Source organism: Saccopteryx bilineata, chromosome 9 (genome assembly GCF_036850765.1).
Source record: "Saccopteryx bilineata isolate mSacBil1 chromosome 9, mSacBil1_pri_phased_curated, whole genome shotgun sequence".
NCBI lineage: Eukaryota > Metazoa > Chordata > Mammalia > Chiroptera > Emballonuridae > Saccopteryx > Saccopteryx bilineata.
In genome coordinates, this window is record NC_089498.1 from 93,078,854 (window position 1) to 93,095,527 (window position 16,674).

At 39.9% G+C, this 16,674-nt stretch overlaps 1 protein-coding gene across 2 annotated transcripts in view; it reads left to right on the top strand.

The window, feature by feature from the left end:
• The window catches only part of CHAT (choline O-acetyltransferase), an 84,432-nt gene that overhangs the window by 21,897 nt on the left and 45,861 nt on the right, over nucleotides 1-16,674 (top strand). For both annotated transcript variants that reach the window (XM_066242848.1, XM_066242847.1), the window contains 2 exons: nucleotides 12,392-12,572; nucleotides 14,303-14,480. In XM_066242848.1, the coding sequence (XP_066098945.1) occupies nucleotides 12,392-12,572; nucleotides 14,303-14,480 (359 nt within the window). The remainder of the gene's footprint in view (nucleotides 1-12,391; nucleotides 12,573-14,302; nucleotides 14,481-16,674) is intronic.

Consider the following 16,674-nt stretch of genomic DNA (forward strand, 5'->3'; position numbering starts at 1 on the left):
CCTCTCCCCTCTTTCTTGGGAAAATCTTGTGGTGAACTGTGAATTATATTGTACTAAATAGAACAAACAATGCCTGTAATGCAGGGCCTGAATTGGGGAAAAGTAATAAAGGGGCAAAAAGAAAAAGAAAAAGAAAATAAGAAAAAAAAGGGGGTATGGACCCACAAAAAGCAGAAAAGGAAAAAATTTGGGTCAAGAATAAAATGATTTTATGTTGGTTGACTAAGAGTTATGATGAGAGGAATAAGAGGGAAACAGGAAAATGGGGGGACAAATTAAAAAATTACTATTGTATTTAGTGGAACAAGAACTAGATAAAATGGTGAGCCAGGGATGGGAGCACTGCTAGTGAGTTAAAAAGGTGAAGTAAAAAACCCCCAAAATGCCAGAAACATAAGTTTGAGTCCCTGATAAGATAATTTGTTTGTTATTGAGGTTTGAATGAGAGGAGACAAAAGGAGAAAGGAAGAAACTAATATAGAGAGAGAAAAGAAAGAGAGAGAGAGGGAACCACTAAAAGAAGAAAAAAGAAAAAAGAGGAGAGAGAGAGAGAGTTAAGGGTTTTGGAGTGCAACCCTCATAGAGAGAAAGGAAGAGGAAAGAAAGGATAATGGGAGATGTAACACTTATGGGTAGTGTAGTTCAAGGAGAGGAGAGAGTAAGACCGGCAGAGAGTTAACGGCCAAATTGGAGGAGGAAAAAAAAAAATCAAGATGTCCGTGTTTCTGGAGCCTCTCTCCTCGTCTTTCCTTCCTGAATTAGTAGCCTGATAATCCAGCTATGGGGTTGCTGCTGCCTCTGCCTGGATAGTAAGAGGCTCAAAGAGCTGGCCACTCCCCACTCTATTCCCACTCAGCACAGGGCTCTGGGTAAGGCTCAGTCAATCAGAGCGGCTAGCATAATCAGGCGGGGCTTCCGCCCACTCAAAGACCTCTGGCTCTGCCTCTTTGTCCAGCAACACGAGTGGGTGCCCACTCCCGGGGCACTTGGAGGAAACTCTCACTCACTATCTGTGTACAGATCAGTATATAAGGCCAGCAGTCTCATACTCTGAGTGAAACCCCCGCCCGCATGGAAAAGTTCCAGCGTTGTGATTGGCTCTTGCTCCCACCCCATGCACGGCTTTTTCAGGGTGCTGGGGCGGCCCGAGATTCCGCTTCCGGTCCACACAAAGGCTCCTGACTCTGCCCCTCTGTGGAGTAACATGGGCACCCACTCCCGAGGCACTTGGAGGAATCTCTTGCCCACTCTCCATGCATGCCGACCAGGATATCAGGCCGGCCGCCTCACACTTTGAGTGAAACCCCCGCCCGCACGGAAAAGTTTCAGCATTGTAATTGGCTCTTGCTCCCACCCCATGCGCGGCTTTTTCAGGGCACTGGGGCAGCCTGAGATTCCACTTTTGACCCACACAAAGGCCTCTGACTCTGCCCCTCTGTGGGATAACACGGGCACCCACTCCCAGGGCTTTCAAAGGAATCTCTCACCCACTATCTGCGCGCGCCGACCAGGAGATCGGGGAAAATGGCTGCCCCACTTGTCTTTCTTTGTGTGGGTTTGGTGCAAGTGTTAGGTTGTATTGCCTGGGTTGCCACAGGCACAGTTTTTCCTTGGCTTGGATCTCCGTGCCACAGCCTGGTTCAGCCGTTTGTGCTGGTGCCTGGATCTATTCACACCCTTTGCCCACCTTAGTTTCTATACTCTCTGTTCCCAGTGAAAGCACCCCTATTTAGCTTAGTGAGGAAGGTGGAGCATTTCTTACTCCCTATTTCCTTTGGGGTTTGATTATATGTTTAGCCAATTTTTCGCTCAACCATACCTTTGGGTGTATTGCGAAAGATCTGGAGGCTCCAAGGATAGGTTTTTCTGTTTCTGGTTGAAGATCTTTTTGAGTTTTGAGGGAGATTTATTGGTATCGCTTCCTACCATGCCATTACTCCGACATCATTCCCACAATTGATATTTTAATAGGAATTGTGTTGAATCTATAGATCGTTTTGTGTAGTGTGTTCATCTTTACAATGCTATTTTTTTTCTATCCATGAGCATGGTATAGCTTGCTTTTATTTGTATCTTCTCTTCATTGTTTTATCATTATCTAGATATCAGTCTTTTACCTGTTTGGGTAAGTTTATTACTTTATCTTATTTGATACAGTTGTACGTGGGATTGTCTTCTCAGTTTTCCTTTCTGGTAGTTCATTTATTGGTATATAAAAATGCAACTAATTTCTGATTATTTATTTTGTATCTTGTTATTTTACTGAATTTATCAGTTTTAGTAGTTTTGGGTATAGTCTTTAGTGTTCTTTGTATACAATATCATGTCATCTGCAGATAATGACAGTATTACTTCTTCCTTTCTAATTTGGATGCTTTTTATTTCTTCTTCTTGTCTGATTGTTGTGACTAGGACTTCCAGTACTATGTTGAATAAGAGTGGTGAAAGCGTACATTCCTGTCTTGTTTTTGATGTTAAGAAAATGCTTGTAGTCTTTGCCCATTGAGTATGATGTTGGTTGTAGGCTTGTCATTTATGAACTTTATTATGTTGAGGTATGTTCCCTTTATGCCCACTTTGCTTGGAGTTTTTAACATAAATGGGAGCTGTATTTTGTTGAATGCTTTTTCTGTATCTGTTAATATAATCATGTGATTTTTATCCTTTACTTTGTTCATGTGGTGTATTGCATTTGGTGATTTCCAAATATTGTACAAACCTTGCATCTCAGGACTAAATCCATCTTGATCATGGTGTATGATTTTTTAAATGTATTTCTGGATTCATTCTGCTAATATTTTGTTGAGGATTTTTCCATCTATGTTGATCAGAGATATTGGCTTATAATTTTTTTTCTTGTAGTGTCTTTATCTGGTTTTGGCATTAAGATAATGCTGTCCTTATAAAATAAATTTTGGAGTCTTCCCTCCTTTTGAATGTTTTGTAACAGATTGAGAAGGATAGGTGTTAGTTCTTCTTTGAATATTTGGTAAAATTCACCTCTGAAGCCATCTATCTACTCCAGGACTTCTGTTTGTTGGGAGTTTTTTTATTCCTACTTTAATTTCATTGGTTTTAATTGGTTTATTCAGATTTTCTGATTCTTCCTGATTCAGTGTTGGAAGATTATGTATTTATAGGAATGTATCCATTTCTTCCAGATAGTCTAATTTGTTGGCATATAGTTTGTAATACAGTAATTTCTTACAATCTTTTGTATTTATGTTGTGTTCTTCTGCATTTCTGATTTTATTTATTTGGGTCCTCTCTCTATTTTCTTGAGGAGTCAAGTTAAAACTTTGTGAAGATCAAAAGATCTTCTTTATTTTTTCAAAGAACTAGCTCTTTGTTTCATTGGGAATCTTAACCCTTTGCATAGTACAAACATTCATGTATGTCCTCATGCCTCCTGATCATCCAGAGTACAAATCATACATGTGTAAGGTGGGGAGTGACATCAGAGAAATGGCAGAGTGAGGGACAATCTCAACCTCTTCCCTTGTAATTTCAACAAATTCAATGACTAAACACAGAGAAAAAAAAACCTTTGGAGAATCTGAAGTTTGCACACACCAGACAAAGGTATGATTGTGTGAAAAAGTGGCTGAATATATAAGATGAAGAATGGGGCATTTTGCTTTTCACACTAATCTGAGGTAGGGGCACTTTTGTTTGGAACCTGGCAACTCAAGTAGTGGGGAAGGAGCTCAGTAAGGGGAGACACCCAGACAAAAGAAAGAACACACCAGCTCTGCCTGAGCTCACAGACACTCGGCATGCTCATGGGCAATGGGATCCAACTAAAATTATCAGCACAGGGTGCCCACATGGGCCAGCACCAGCATCTTTGTATATTACCATCTCCATGATCACCAGTGCACTGCCAGCAGCTCCACCTAGCATCACCAGCACAAGGAGCGAGAGGGCGCACGTGTAGGCCAAGGTGCCTACCCCAAGATTAACAACATTGGGCATCTGTGTGAGCACCAGCATCTTTGAGCACTCCTGGTTCCACGATCTCCAGTACTGGGCTCATGCACGGGCCAAGACCTTTGGCCTGAGATTGCCTGCGCTGGGCACATGAATGGTGGCTGCAACTGTCCATGTGAATTGCTAGAGTAGAGGTAGCTGAACACATACGGGGCCTGTTGCGGGCTACCAAGCAGCACAAGTGGGAAAATCCCGGGGAGATGAAAACTGTCGCATGCTGAGGCATGGTAGATATGCCCACAGGCCCATAATATTTTGCCTGTGTGTAACATAAAGAAACTTGATCCTTGGTCAGTGCCATGCCCTGCCTGTTTGCACTGGCAGATCTGGGTGCCATTGCCTTGCCCAGAACTGTGCTTTGAGCGGTGCTTGTGGGGGGACCTAGCTGTGCATAGATTCCCTTGCTGTGAGGACAGTAGCTGAGGTGGACCCCACAGCTAAGTCCCCAGGCTGCTAGCTCCAGTGGGAGGGACATGTGGAGAGGTGCCTGGAAAACTGAGACTGCTATTGATAGAGCCAGATAGACAATTGCAAAGCCCTAACAAGTCCCACCTGCCAACAGGACTGAGGCCCAGCCTATGTCATTGCCACAGCAACACACCAGCAGACCTCTGTTCAAGAGCCCCACATAAGAAATATCATAGTATAGCACCATCTGCTGAAAAAAGGAAGAAGCTACCTCTCAAAACCAGAAAAAATTACATTTTTTTAACACTTCTTGTCATTTTTACTTGTTTCCTTTTCCCTCCCCCCCATCATTTTCCTGTTGAACTACATTATCTATAGCAGTTACATTTTTCATTCTTGTTTTTTTTTGTGAGGGTTTCATTTCAGAAACCTTTACTTTTGTTTTCTTTTACTTTTTTCTTTTTCTTTCTCTTGGTTTTGTATTTGGTTTCTTTTCTTTCTCTTTATTCTCCCTTATAGTTTCTTCTCTTTTATCTTTATCTTTTTCTTCTTCTTCTTCTTCTTTGCTCTCATCTGATCATCACTTATCATCAAGTTATTATATTTTGGATACATATTTTTCTTTGTGGCATTTTGCTGGTTTTTACTTCATTTTTTTCTCTTTTTTCATCTTTCCTCAGTTCCTGCTCCTTGTTGTCTGTTGTTTTTGTTCCACTTATCATTATAGAATTTTCATTATTTCACTGTATTTTTCAACTTATATTTTATTTTCTTAATCATCTCTTATTAGTTTTATTAATAATACCACTCTCAAATACCATTAAAGAAAAAAAAATCAAATATCATGGATACAAAAGACAGAAAGGCAGCTCATATAGATGATGAAAAATTGCTAGAAAAAGACTTCTATTATGTAGAAACCTTGGAGTTAAATGACAGGAAATTCAAAATTGAAGTCTTATAAATACTCAGTGAAATACAAGAAATCTCTAAAAGGCAATTTAGTGAGCTCAAAAAACAATTTAATGAATAAAAAGAATACTTCATCAAGGAAATTGGAACTGTAAAAAGGAACCAGAGATGAAAAACTCAATACATAAACTGAAAAATGAAGTGACAAGCCATATAGAGCAGGCCATATGGAAGAGAGAATTAGTGACATAGAAGATAGGCAACTAAGATATTACAGAGAGAAGAGGAGACTCATGAATTTAAAAAAAAAAATGAGAGAGCCCTACAAGAATTGTCTGACTCCATCAGCAAGAGCAATAAAAGAATAATAGGTATATCAGGAGAAGAGAGAAAAAAAGGAATGAAGAACATATTCAAACAAATAATCAATAAGAATTTCCCAAGCCTGTGGAAAGAATTAGAGCTTCGAATCCAAGAAATAAACAGAACATTGAGTTACCTTAACCCAAACAAACCTATTCCAAAGCACATCATAATGAAATTATCACAAATCAATGACAAAAATATCCTTAAGGCAGTCAGGGAAAAGGCGATTATAACATATAAAAGAAAGCCCATTAGGTTATCATCAGACTCCTCAGCAGAAACTCTGCAAGCCAGAAGAGAGTGGACCTCAATATTTAAAGTACTGAAAAAGAGGAACTTCCAGCCAAGAATATTATCTTCATCAAAGCTTTCCTTCAAATGTGAAGGGGAAACAAAAACATTCACAGATATAAAGAAGATGAGGGAATTTATTGCCAGAAAACCCCACTTCAGGAAATACTAAAGGGCGTTATCCAACCAGATACAAAGAACAAAACAAAACAAAATCACAAGTAAAAGCTCCAACAAGATCACAATAAAAACAAGAATTATCTGTGACAACAAAAACAAAAAAGGGGAGAAGACAAAAATTAACAGTAAAAAAGGAGGATGGAGTGCAGAAGCACTCATGAGATAATAGAATACAATGAATATGATAAATATTCTTTTAATTTCCTAATGGTAACCACCCCTGAAAATACCACTACTGAAACACATGGCTTAAAAAAAAAAGAAATAGAGGAAAGAATTACATTAAATGTAAATGGATTGAACTCACCAATAAAAAAACACAGAGTAGCAGAGTGGATCAAAAAAGAAAATCCAATTGTATGCTGCCTTCAAGAAATACATCTAAGATACAAGAATAAAAACAGACTCAAAGTTAAAGGCTGGAAAATGATTCTCCAAGCAAATAATATCCAAAGAAAAGCAGGTATAGCCATACTCATATCTAACAATGCTGACTACAAGACAAGAAAGGTAATCAGAGGCAAAGATGGTCATTTCATAATGATAAAGGGGACATTGAATCAAGGGGACTTCTTAATATATATGCACCAAACCAAGGAGCATCAAAGTATATAAGATATCTACTAACTGATTTAAAAATAAAAACAGACAAAAATACAATTATGCTTGGAGACCTCAATACACCTCTGATGGCTCTAAATCATTCATCCAAACAGAAAATCAATAAAGAAATATTGGCCTTAATGAAACACTAGAACAATTGGATATGATAGACATCTACAGGACATTTCATCCCAAAATGCCATAGTACACATTTTTCTCCAGTGTACATAGTACATTCTCAAGAATTGACCATATGTTGGGACACAAAACTAACATTAACAAATTTAGAAAGATTGAAATTATACCAAGCATATTCTCTGACCATAAAACTTTGAAAATAGAATTCAACTTCAAAAAGGAAATAAACAAACCCACAAAAATGTAGAAATTAAATAACATACTTCTGAAAAATTACTGGGTCAAAGAAGAAATAAAAGCAGGGATCAAAAGATATATACAGATAAATGAAAATGACAACACGACATATCAGAGTCTCTGGGATGCATCAAAAGCAGTAATAAGAGGAAAGTTCATATCATTATAGGCATATATGAACAAACAAGAGAGAGCCCAAGTGAACAACCTAACATTACATCTTAAGGAACTATAAAAAGAAGAACAAAGGCAACCCAAAACCAGCAGAAGAAATTAAATAATAAAAATTTATTATTTTTCAGAAACAAATGAAATAGAGAACAGAAAAGCTATAGAAAGAATCAATAAAACAAAAAGATGATTCTTTGGAAAGATCAACAAAACTGACAAGCCCTTGGCAAGATCCACTAAGAAAAAAAGCGAAAGGACTCATATAAACAAAATCCGAAATGAAAGAGGAGAAATTACCACAGATATCATAGATATACAAAGAATTATTGTAGAATACTATGAAAAACTATATGTCACCAAATTTAACAATCTAGAAGAAATGGATAAATTCCTAAAACAATATGATCTTCCTAGACTGAATCATGAAGAAGTAGAAAGCCTAAACAGACCCATAAGCAGGGAGAAAATAGAAGCAACTATCAAAAACCTCCCAAATAAAAGTCCAGGGCCAGATGGCTATATTAGTGAATTCTATCAAACATTTAAAGAAGATTTGGTTCCTAGCCTACTCAAAGTCTTCCAAAATATTGAAGAAAAAGCAATACTTCCAAATACATTTTATGAGACCAACATAACCCTCATACCAAAACCTGGCAAGGAAAACACACACACAAAAAAACTACAGACCAATATCTCTAATGAATACAGATGCAAAAATCCTAAACAAAATACTAGTAAACTGAATACAACACATTAAAAAATTAATTCACCATGATCAAGTGGGATTCATTCCAGAATCACAAGAATGGCTCAACATATGTAAAACAATTAACGTAATACACCATATCAACAAAACAAAGAACAAAAACCATATGATCCTATCAATAGATGCAGAAAAGGCATTCAATAAAATACATCTTTTTATGTTTAAAACACTCAACAAAATGGGTATAGAAGGAAAATATCTCAACATAATAAAGGCCATTTATGACAAACCATCAGCTAACATCATATTAAATGGCAAAAAACTGAAAACTTTTCTTCTAAATTCAGGAACAAGACAAGGCTGCCCACTCTCTCCACTCCTATTCAATGTAGTGCTGGAAGTTCTAGCCAGAGCAGACAGACAAGAGAAAAAAATAAAAGGCATTCATATTGGGAAAGAAGAACTAAAGGTTTCACTTTCTGCAGATGATATGATCCTGTACCCCAAACACTCCACAGAAAGACTATTAGAAACAATAAACCAATACAGTAAGGTCACTGGAATCAAACTTAACATACAGAAGTTTATTCCTTTCTTATATGCCAACAATAAAACTTTAGAAAATGAACTCAAAAAAATAATCCCTTTTATGGTTACAAAAAAAATAAATAAATAAAATACCTAGGAATAAACATAACAAAGAATGTAAAGGATCTATATAATGAAAACTATAAAGCATTGTTAAGGGAAATCAAAAAAGATACAATGAGATGAAAAAATATTTCTTGTTCTTGGATAGAGAGAATAAATATAGTTAAAATGACCATATTACCCAAAGCAATATACAAATTTAATGCAATTCGAATTAAAATTCCAATGTCATTTTTTAAAGAAATGGAATAAAAAATCATCAGGTTTATATGGAACCATAAAAATCCTCGAATAGCCAAAATAATCCTAAGGGAAAAAAAATGAAGCTGGGGGCTTTACAAGGCCTGACTTCAAATTATACTACAGAGCCACGATAATCAAAACACTATGGTATTGGCAGAAAAATAGACACACAGACCAATGGAACAGAATAGAGAGCCCAGAAATAAAACCACATATATATAGTCAAATCATCTTTGACTATAAAAACACACAATGGAAAAAAGAAAGTCTCTTTAATAAATGGTGCTGGGAAAACTGGAAAGCCACATGCAAAAGAATGAAACTCAACTACAGTTTGTCTCCTTGTACAAAAATTAATTCTAAATGGATCAAAGGCCTAAATATAAAATCTGAAACAATAAAATACATAGAAGAAAACACAGGTACTAAACTCATGGACCTTGGCCATAAAGAACATTTTATAATTGACTCCAAAGGCAAGGGAAGTAAAAGCAAAGATAAATGAATAAGACTACATCAGACTAAGAAGCTTTTGCACAGTAAAAAAACAACTGACAACAAAACAAACAGACAGCCAACTAAATGAGAGATGATATTTTTGAACAACAGCACAGATAAGGGCCTAATATCCAAAATATACAAAAAACTCATAAAACTCAAAAACAACAAGCAAACAATCCAATAAAAAAATGGGAAGAGGACATGAACAAACATGTCTCCCAAGAAGAAATACAAATGGCCAATAGATATATGAAAAGATGCTCATTTTCACTAGCTATTAGAGAAATGCAAATCAAAACTACATTGAGATACCACCTCACACCTGTTAGATTAGCTATTATCAACAGGTAACAGTAAGTGTTGGAGGCCCTGGCCGGTTGGCTCAGCGGTAGAGCCTGGCGTGCAGGAGTCCCGGGTTCAATTCCCGGCCAGGGCACACAGGAGAGGTGCCCATTTGCTTCTCCACCCCTCTCCCTCTCCTTCCTCTCTGTCTCTCTCTTCCCTTCCCGCAGCGCGGCTCCATTGGAGCAAAGATGGCCCAGGCGCTGGGGAGTCTGTCTGACTGTCTCCCTGTTTCTAGCTTTGGAAAAATGGAAAAAAACAAACAAAAAAAACCCCCAATAAGTGTTGGAGAGGTCGTGGAGTAAAAGGAACCTTCATTCACTGTTGGTGGGAATGTAAAGTAGTACAACCACTATGGAAGAAAGTATGGTGGTTCCTCAATAAATTATGAATAAAACTACCATATGACCCAGCAATCCCTCTACTGGGTATGTACCCCCAAAACTCAAAATCATTGGTACGTAAAGATACACACAGCCCCATGTTCATTACAGCACTGTTCATGGTGGCTACGACATGCATATAACCATAAAACCCTCTAATAGAAGATTGTATAAAGAAAAGTGGTACATATATACTATGGAATACTACTCAGCCATAAAAAATGATGACATAGGATCATTTACAACATGGATGGACCTTGATAACATTATAATGAGTGAAATAAGTAAATCAGAAAAAACTAAGAACTCTATGATTCCATACACAGGTGGGACACAAAACTGAGACTTATGAACATAGATAAGAGTGCACTGGTTACCAGGGGGAAGGGGAGGGAGGAAAGGGAGAGGGTGGTAGGAGTGGAGGGGTTTAAAGAAAACTAGATAGAAGGTGATGGAGGACTATTTGACTTTGGGTGATGAGTATACAACATAATCAAATGTCAAAATGATCTGGAGATGTTTTCTCTAAATCTATGTGCTCTAGTTGTCCAATGTCACCTCATTGAAATTGTCTAAATAAAACTATGAAAATAAAAAAAATATGTAAGGCAACATTAAAAAAAAGGCAAATGTATGTTCTTCTTGTTTCCACAAATTGGTTATTAAACAAACATGATTTTAAGTTAATGAAACTATAACTGAAGCTAATTTCATTTTTTGGAAAAAAAAACCTCACTCCTGGGGGTCAGTGAGCATGAAAAAAAACCTCACAACTCAAAGGATTAAAGAGTCCACCAAAAAAACCCTGCTAGAACTGGTAAATTTAGTAAAGTAGCATGGTACAATATAAATATTGAGAAATCACTTACATTGTTTTTATTTTTTAGACTGTATTTCATTTATTTATACTATGATATTTATTATTTCCTTTCTGCTACTCTCTTTGGGCTTTGTTGTTTTTTCTCTAATTCTTTCTGGTTTAAGGTTTGATTGTTCACTTTAGATTTTTCTTGTTTTTTGAGGTATGCCTGTAATGCTATGATTTTCCCTCTTAAGATTGCTTTTGCTGTGTCCCTTAGGTTTTGGATTGTTGTGTTTCCATTTTCATTTTTCTTAAGGTATCTTATGATTTCATTAACATGTTATTTACTCTCCATATGTTTGGGTGTTTTTCAGTTTTTTTCTTGTAATTGATTTCTAGTTTCAACACATCATTATCAGAGAAGATGCTTGTTATGATCAATCTTATTAAATTTTTAAGACTTGTTTTGTGTCCTATCATGTAACAAGACCACTTTTATTGTTATATTCAACAGACTTAAAATTCTTCTGTTTGATTGCTACAAATGTTTCTGAAAGCTCCTTCCAGATTCCCATGTTCACCCCACTATGGGTTGGTCATTACAGTTGGCTTAATACCTGAGCTTGGAGCAGAAGGGTCATGGGGTATCCACCTAGCCAACTTAATCAGGCTAGCTTTTCTCATGGCTGTCTCTTACCCTCAGGGCTCAGCTCAAAAGTCTGATCATCAGTGAGACCATCCCTGTCCCCTCCTCCTAGTCACCCTGGCTCACTCTCTGAAAACCTTGTATTTACGAGTTTGCTGCTTGTTGTCTGTGTTCCACCCACATATTCTAAGACTTGCACTTTACTAGAGCAGGAAACTCACGTCTTGTTTGCTGCTATTTTCTCCCATGTCCCAGAACGGTGTCTGGCACAAAGGAGTGCTCAATTACATTTCTTGTCTGAAAAGGTAGAGGAAAGGAAGGGGAGATAAACAAACAAAGAAAAAGGAGGAGAGTAAGAAAGAGGGAGATAGAAAGAGAAAGGACATAAGACAGTCTGAGACCACAAGAAAGAGAGAATTTACTGCCTTGAACTCAGAGAAGGCTTCTAGAAGAGGTGATGAAGAAGTAAGCTCTTGAAAGAGTAAGGGGGGTTTCTAAATAAATAGTTGAGTACAGGGTGGGAGGTAAGGCATGCCAAGCAAAGATTAGCATAACCAAAGACACTGGGGGCTAAAATGGTAAAAATCTGCCTGCAGTGCATGGAGCAAGGATGAGGGAGACTACTGAAGATATGAGAAAATCCCAAGCATCTTCTTGGCTATAGAAATGGGTCCTTCTACTACTTTAAAAAGCAGAGAGTCGAGTTCTTTGACTGTCATCATAATAATGCATCTCTGTTTTTTTGTACCCTGCTTTGCCCAATCCAGTCACCGTAGAAACGATTCTGATTTCCTGCCTCCCTCCTCACTTTCCCCCTCCAGCCACTCCATTCCCACTGACTGTGCTAAGGGCCAGCTGTCAGGAGAGCAGCTCTGTATGAAGCAATACTATGGACTCTTCTCTTCTTACCGCCTCCCTGGCCACACCCAGGACAAACTGGTGGCCCAGAAAAGCAGTGTCATGCCTGAGCTGGAGCACATCATTGTAGCCTGCTGCAACCAGGTAAGCAGCCCTTGCTGCTGCAGCCTCTTGGGCTTGGGGAGGGCACATGTGTGCTCATCTATTCTTGCTTTTCCAAGGATGTTCAGAACCTTCCCAGAGTCACACAGTAAGCTTGGGCAGAGTGGCCCCAGAGTGGGGCCTCCTCACTCCCTGTCATTCCCATTTTTCTCCACTGGTTGGATTTTAAGAACAGAAGTATCATCAATTGAGAACACCTTCAGTGGGCTCCCATTCCAGCCCTGACCAGCCAGGCCAGGTCAAAAGAGCTGCCTGGATGAATAGACTTGGGGTCATTAATAAGACCCAGCAAAATCTCCACATGTAGTCACCCGGGCCATGGCCTTCCCAGAGACTATACACAGATGAACGCTTTATAGACTGTTGGGGCCTCCTTGCTTCCCCCCCATCCACCCACTCACTAGTGAGTTTGGGATCTTGCCTGATAGCTGTATATGGAGCTAGTTTATTCCTTTTAACTACTGGGTAGACATGCACTGGAGCAAGTACACTTAACCCTTCCTTACTAGAAACATTTAGGCTCTCTCTGCCACTTTGCTGCTGCAAACAATGGTGATATACACATTCCTTTATGCATCTTTAGAGGCAAAAGGATATGTGTTTCTCTAATCCTTAGCTAAAATATGTATTTATAAGAGCAATTGCTGAGTCATAGGTGTAAAGCCAGTAGCTACGGCCACCATCACAGCTACCTGGCCCTTGCAGGTTTGCATTTGATTCGGACAGACGGTAATGAAACAACGGAGCCAAGAACTGGTGGGTCATTACCTTTAATTCTAGTTCATACCCAGTGGGCTAGAAATACACACAGTGGTAAAACACTTCCCTTTCCATTCAGGGCTCCCAAAGCCACAGACTTATCTGAGTATTCCTAGAATCAAAGGTTTCTATCTACCTCACCAGCCTTATTCACCTCTGTTCCCCATCTCCTTCTCTCTGCACAAACTCTGCACAAACTGGCTTCTCCTTCAGCACTCCACCATCTTGGCTGCCTTTCCTATGCCATGCTAATTTCAGGAACAGTCAAGCAAGCCCCTGGTCTGCCCAATTTTATAGTGTAGAAATCAAAATCTTTAAGCCAGTATACAAATAAGGAAGTCTCTGATACAAAGTCACTTATCTGAGGCATAAATGGGAATCCTCATAAGAGTGTACCACCCCACATCATGCAACAGTCAAGGGTGTGGGAAAAGCTTAGTGTTGAGAAGATTTTAGGATTAAAGGGGTGGGAAAGGCCCAGTCTTAAAACCAAGCCTTAGCCTATAAGGACCCTGCCTGCTTACAGCCTGTCCCCCACACCCAATGCAAACTATACGCAAGCAAACATATATATCATATTTCCAAACTTATTTGACCCACAATAGGGTATGCACATTTTTTTTGTTTTAGGAGACACTGTCCCCCAACAGTGGTTGTACCAACTTATACTCAATTTCTCACAAATATATGGCTTTATATGAACAAAGAACCGTAAAAGCAAGTGTCCTTTTAGCTAAGTTTCATCTGGACTTCTTTGAATTGGAGCAGCTTGGAGTCCAGCACAGTTGACAATAAAGTTGGTCCCCAAATTGTGACTATTCATAGCCATCACATACCTTGGGAGCCTAAGGCCTGAGCCATCTCTATCTATTCTCAGATAGAAGGGTTCAGCAAAAGCCTGGCACCTTGGGCTGGTTGCCATGAGTGACATGTTTGACCTGTTTCCCCCACAGTTCTTTGTCTTGGATGTTGTCATTAATTTCCACCGTCTCAGTGAGGGGGATCTGTTCACTCAGTTGAGAAAAATAGTCAAAATGGCTTCCAACGAAGATGAACGTTTGCCTCCAATCGGCCTGCTGACATCAGATGGGAGGAGCCAGTGGGCTGAGGCCAGAACAGTCCTCATGAAAGGTCAGAAGCAGTGCCCAGCGCATCTCCACACCCATCTCATCCTCACATCTATTGGCCTTTCCTCCTCCAGGGTTGGATATCATGCCTCATCCCCATTTGTCATTGCTTGGGGAATGGAGGCTTCCCTCCATCTCGGGATCTGGGGGCAAGTCTTGCTGTCACCAAAGTGCTTTGACACTGAAGGCCCTCTTATTTCATTTGACAATACTCAAGCTTTCTGGGTGAAGCTGACAACACTGGATTCCTGTGACGTCTAGGAATACTAGGAGAGGGAAAGCTTTGAGCTGGCATAAGGCTTGCAGCAATTAAGTGGTTTTGTTTTACTTGTTGGCAGGGGTGCTTCTCATTTGAGGGGTCTGAGTTTCTGGGAGAGCTGTCAGAAGGGTGTTTGGAGTGGAGCCCACCTCCAGAAGGGTGATTGATGGCCTTCTTCATAAGAATTCTCAGTCCTAAAACTTTTCATCTTTGAGCTGAAAAGTTTCCAAAAATCATCCTTCTGGAAACTACTTTTCAAATCCAAATTCAGCTTTGTTCCCAGGACCTGAGTGGTTCTCCAGGTCCGTTCTTGCCTATGTTAGAGACTCCTGGATGAAAGGTGAGACTCCTGTGAGCCTCTATCTGCCCTTGGGTTTTCATCTGGCCAGGTGGCCATCTAGACTCACCAAGTGTCTCTAAGATGAGGAGCTGGGTGAGGCCTGGGGCATGTGAGAGATAAAGAGGATGAAGCACCTACTCTAGAGCTCACTGTGTAGGAACACAGACAAGAAGGCATGGACAAATGCATTTAAGCACATGTCACACATAACAGTGATGGAGACAGTGGGTGCCAAATAAGTACATCAGGACTTCAGAGTGTGAAGGGGACCCTCCTAAATGGGAAGCTTTCAAAAGGCTTTGTTGAAAGAGGTGTAAAATTGTGCAGAGCCTTGTGAATGAGTGAGAGCAGCAGGAGGTTTGGACAGCATCCAGGCTGGCAGGCTGACTGTGGTCAAAGCCAGAGGCCCACCAAGGACATATGCCTTGCCCAGTACCATGAGGAGAGCAGCCTGGATGGCAAAGATGGCCATGCTGAATGTACTGGGAGAATGATGGGTAATAGTGTCTGGCACTCTGGAAACAAGCACTTGCATTTTCTAGTCCTTCTCCCTAGAAAGCTCTTCCCATGGGGCTGGCTGGCTCCTTGCACTGTTCAGAGCTCAGCTCAGGTGTCACTGTCTCAGACCTCACTGTCACTTTGTCTTGTTTGCACATCTTGATTGCATTTTTCCCTTTCCAGAGTAAGCTTTTCATTCTTTTGATTCATGCTGCTTATATGCCTCCCCCAGTCAGTAAGGTTCAGGAGAACAGAGGCCTTATCTGTTGGGTTTAACTTTGAACCTGAGGTTCCAAATACAAGAAAGGCCCAATTACATTTGTCAGCTAAGAGAATAAAGGGTTATTAAGGATACTGGGCCCCAGACTTATTTCCCACTTACCAATGAACTTTTCTTTCCTTCAATTATTGGGCACCTGTGAGTGCTTGGTTCTAAACTGGAGGTTACACAGGCCACAGGGAAGTCTGAGAGCGGAGCCTGCTCTCACAGACCTAACCATCAAGTCAGGGAATTAATCACTTACCATTTGAAAGTGAGTTAATTCCCTCAGGAGACCATGGTGTAATCAAATCCCACTCTTCTCCACTCCAGGGACAGTGACAGGCATCAAAATAATCGCTTCTGCTTCCAGTACAGTTCCCACTTTATTAGCAGGCCCAGCTAAGCCATCTCCCTGCAGGACTGCTGGGGATCGCCTGGAGGCCTTAGTGCTCTGGCTGCCCTAATCGAAATTAATTTGTTAATGGCACTTGATCTGGCTTTCTGAATTAGAAGCGCTGTTTCTGTGGGAAGTGTGGCAGAAGGGGGAGGGGTGGCACTCATGCCTTCCCTTTGGAAATGGGTGTATCCTGTCAGTGCTGAATATGTCATCTTCCCAGCAAGAGACCAGTCCTTCACAGAACCCCCTTCTATGAGGCCCTTTCCCACAGAAGACCAATGGGGAAAACATTTTTGAAAACAATTTCAGTATAAAAATAAAAGATGGTGGCAGCGTGGGCTGGGGTTGAGAGGGAGGATAGAAAGACCTCGGTGAGGGCAGATCTAGCCATATTTCAGAGTAGAAGAGGAAAGATCAAAGAAGCAAACAATGTTCCTAGGTC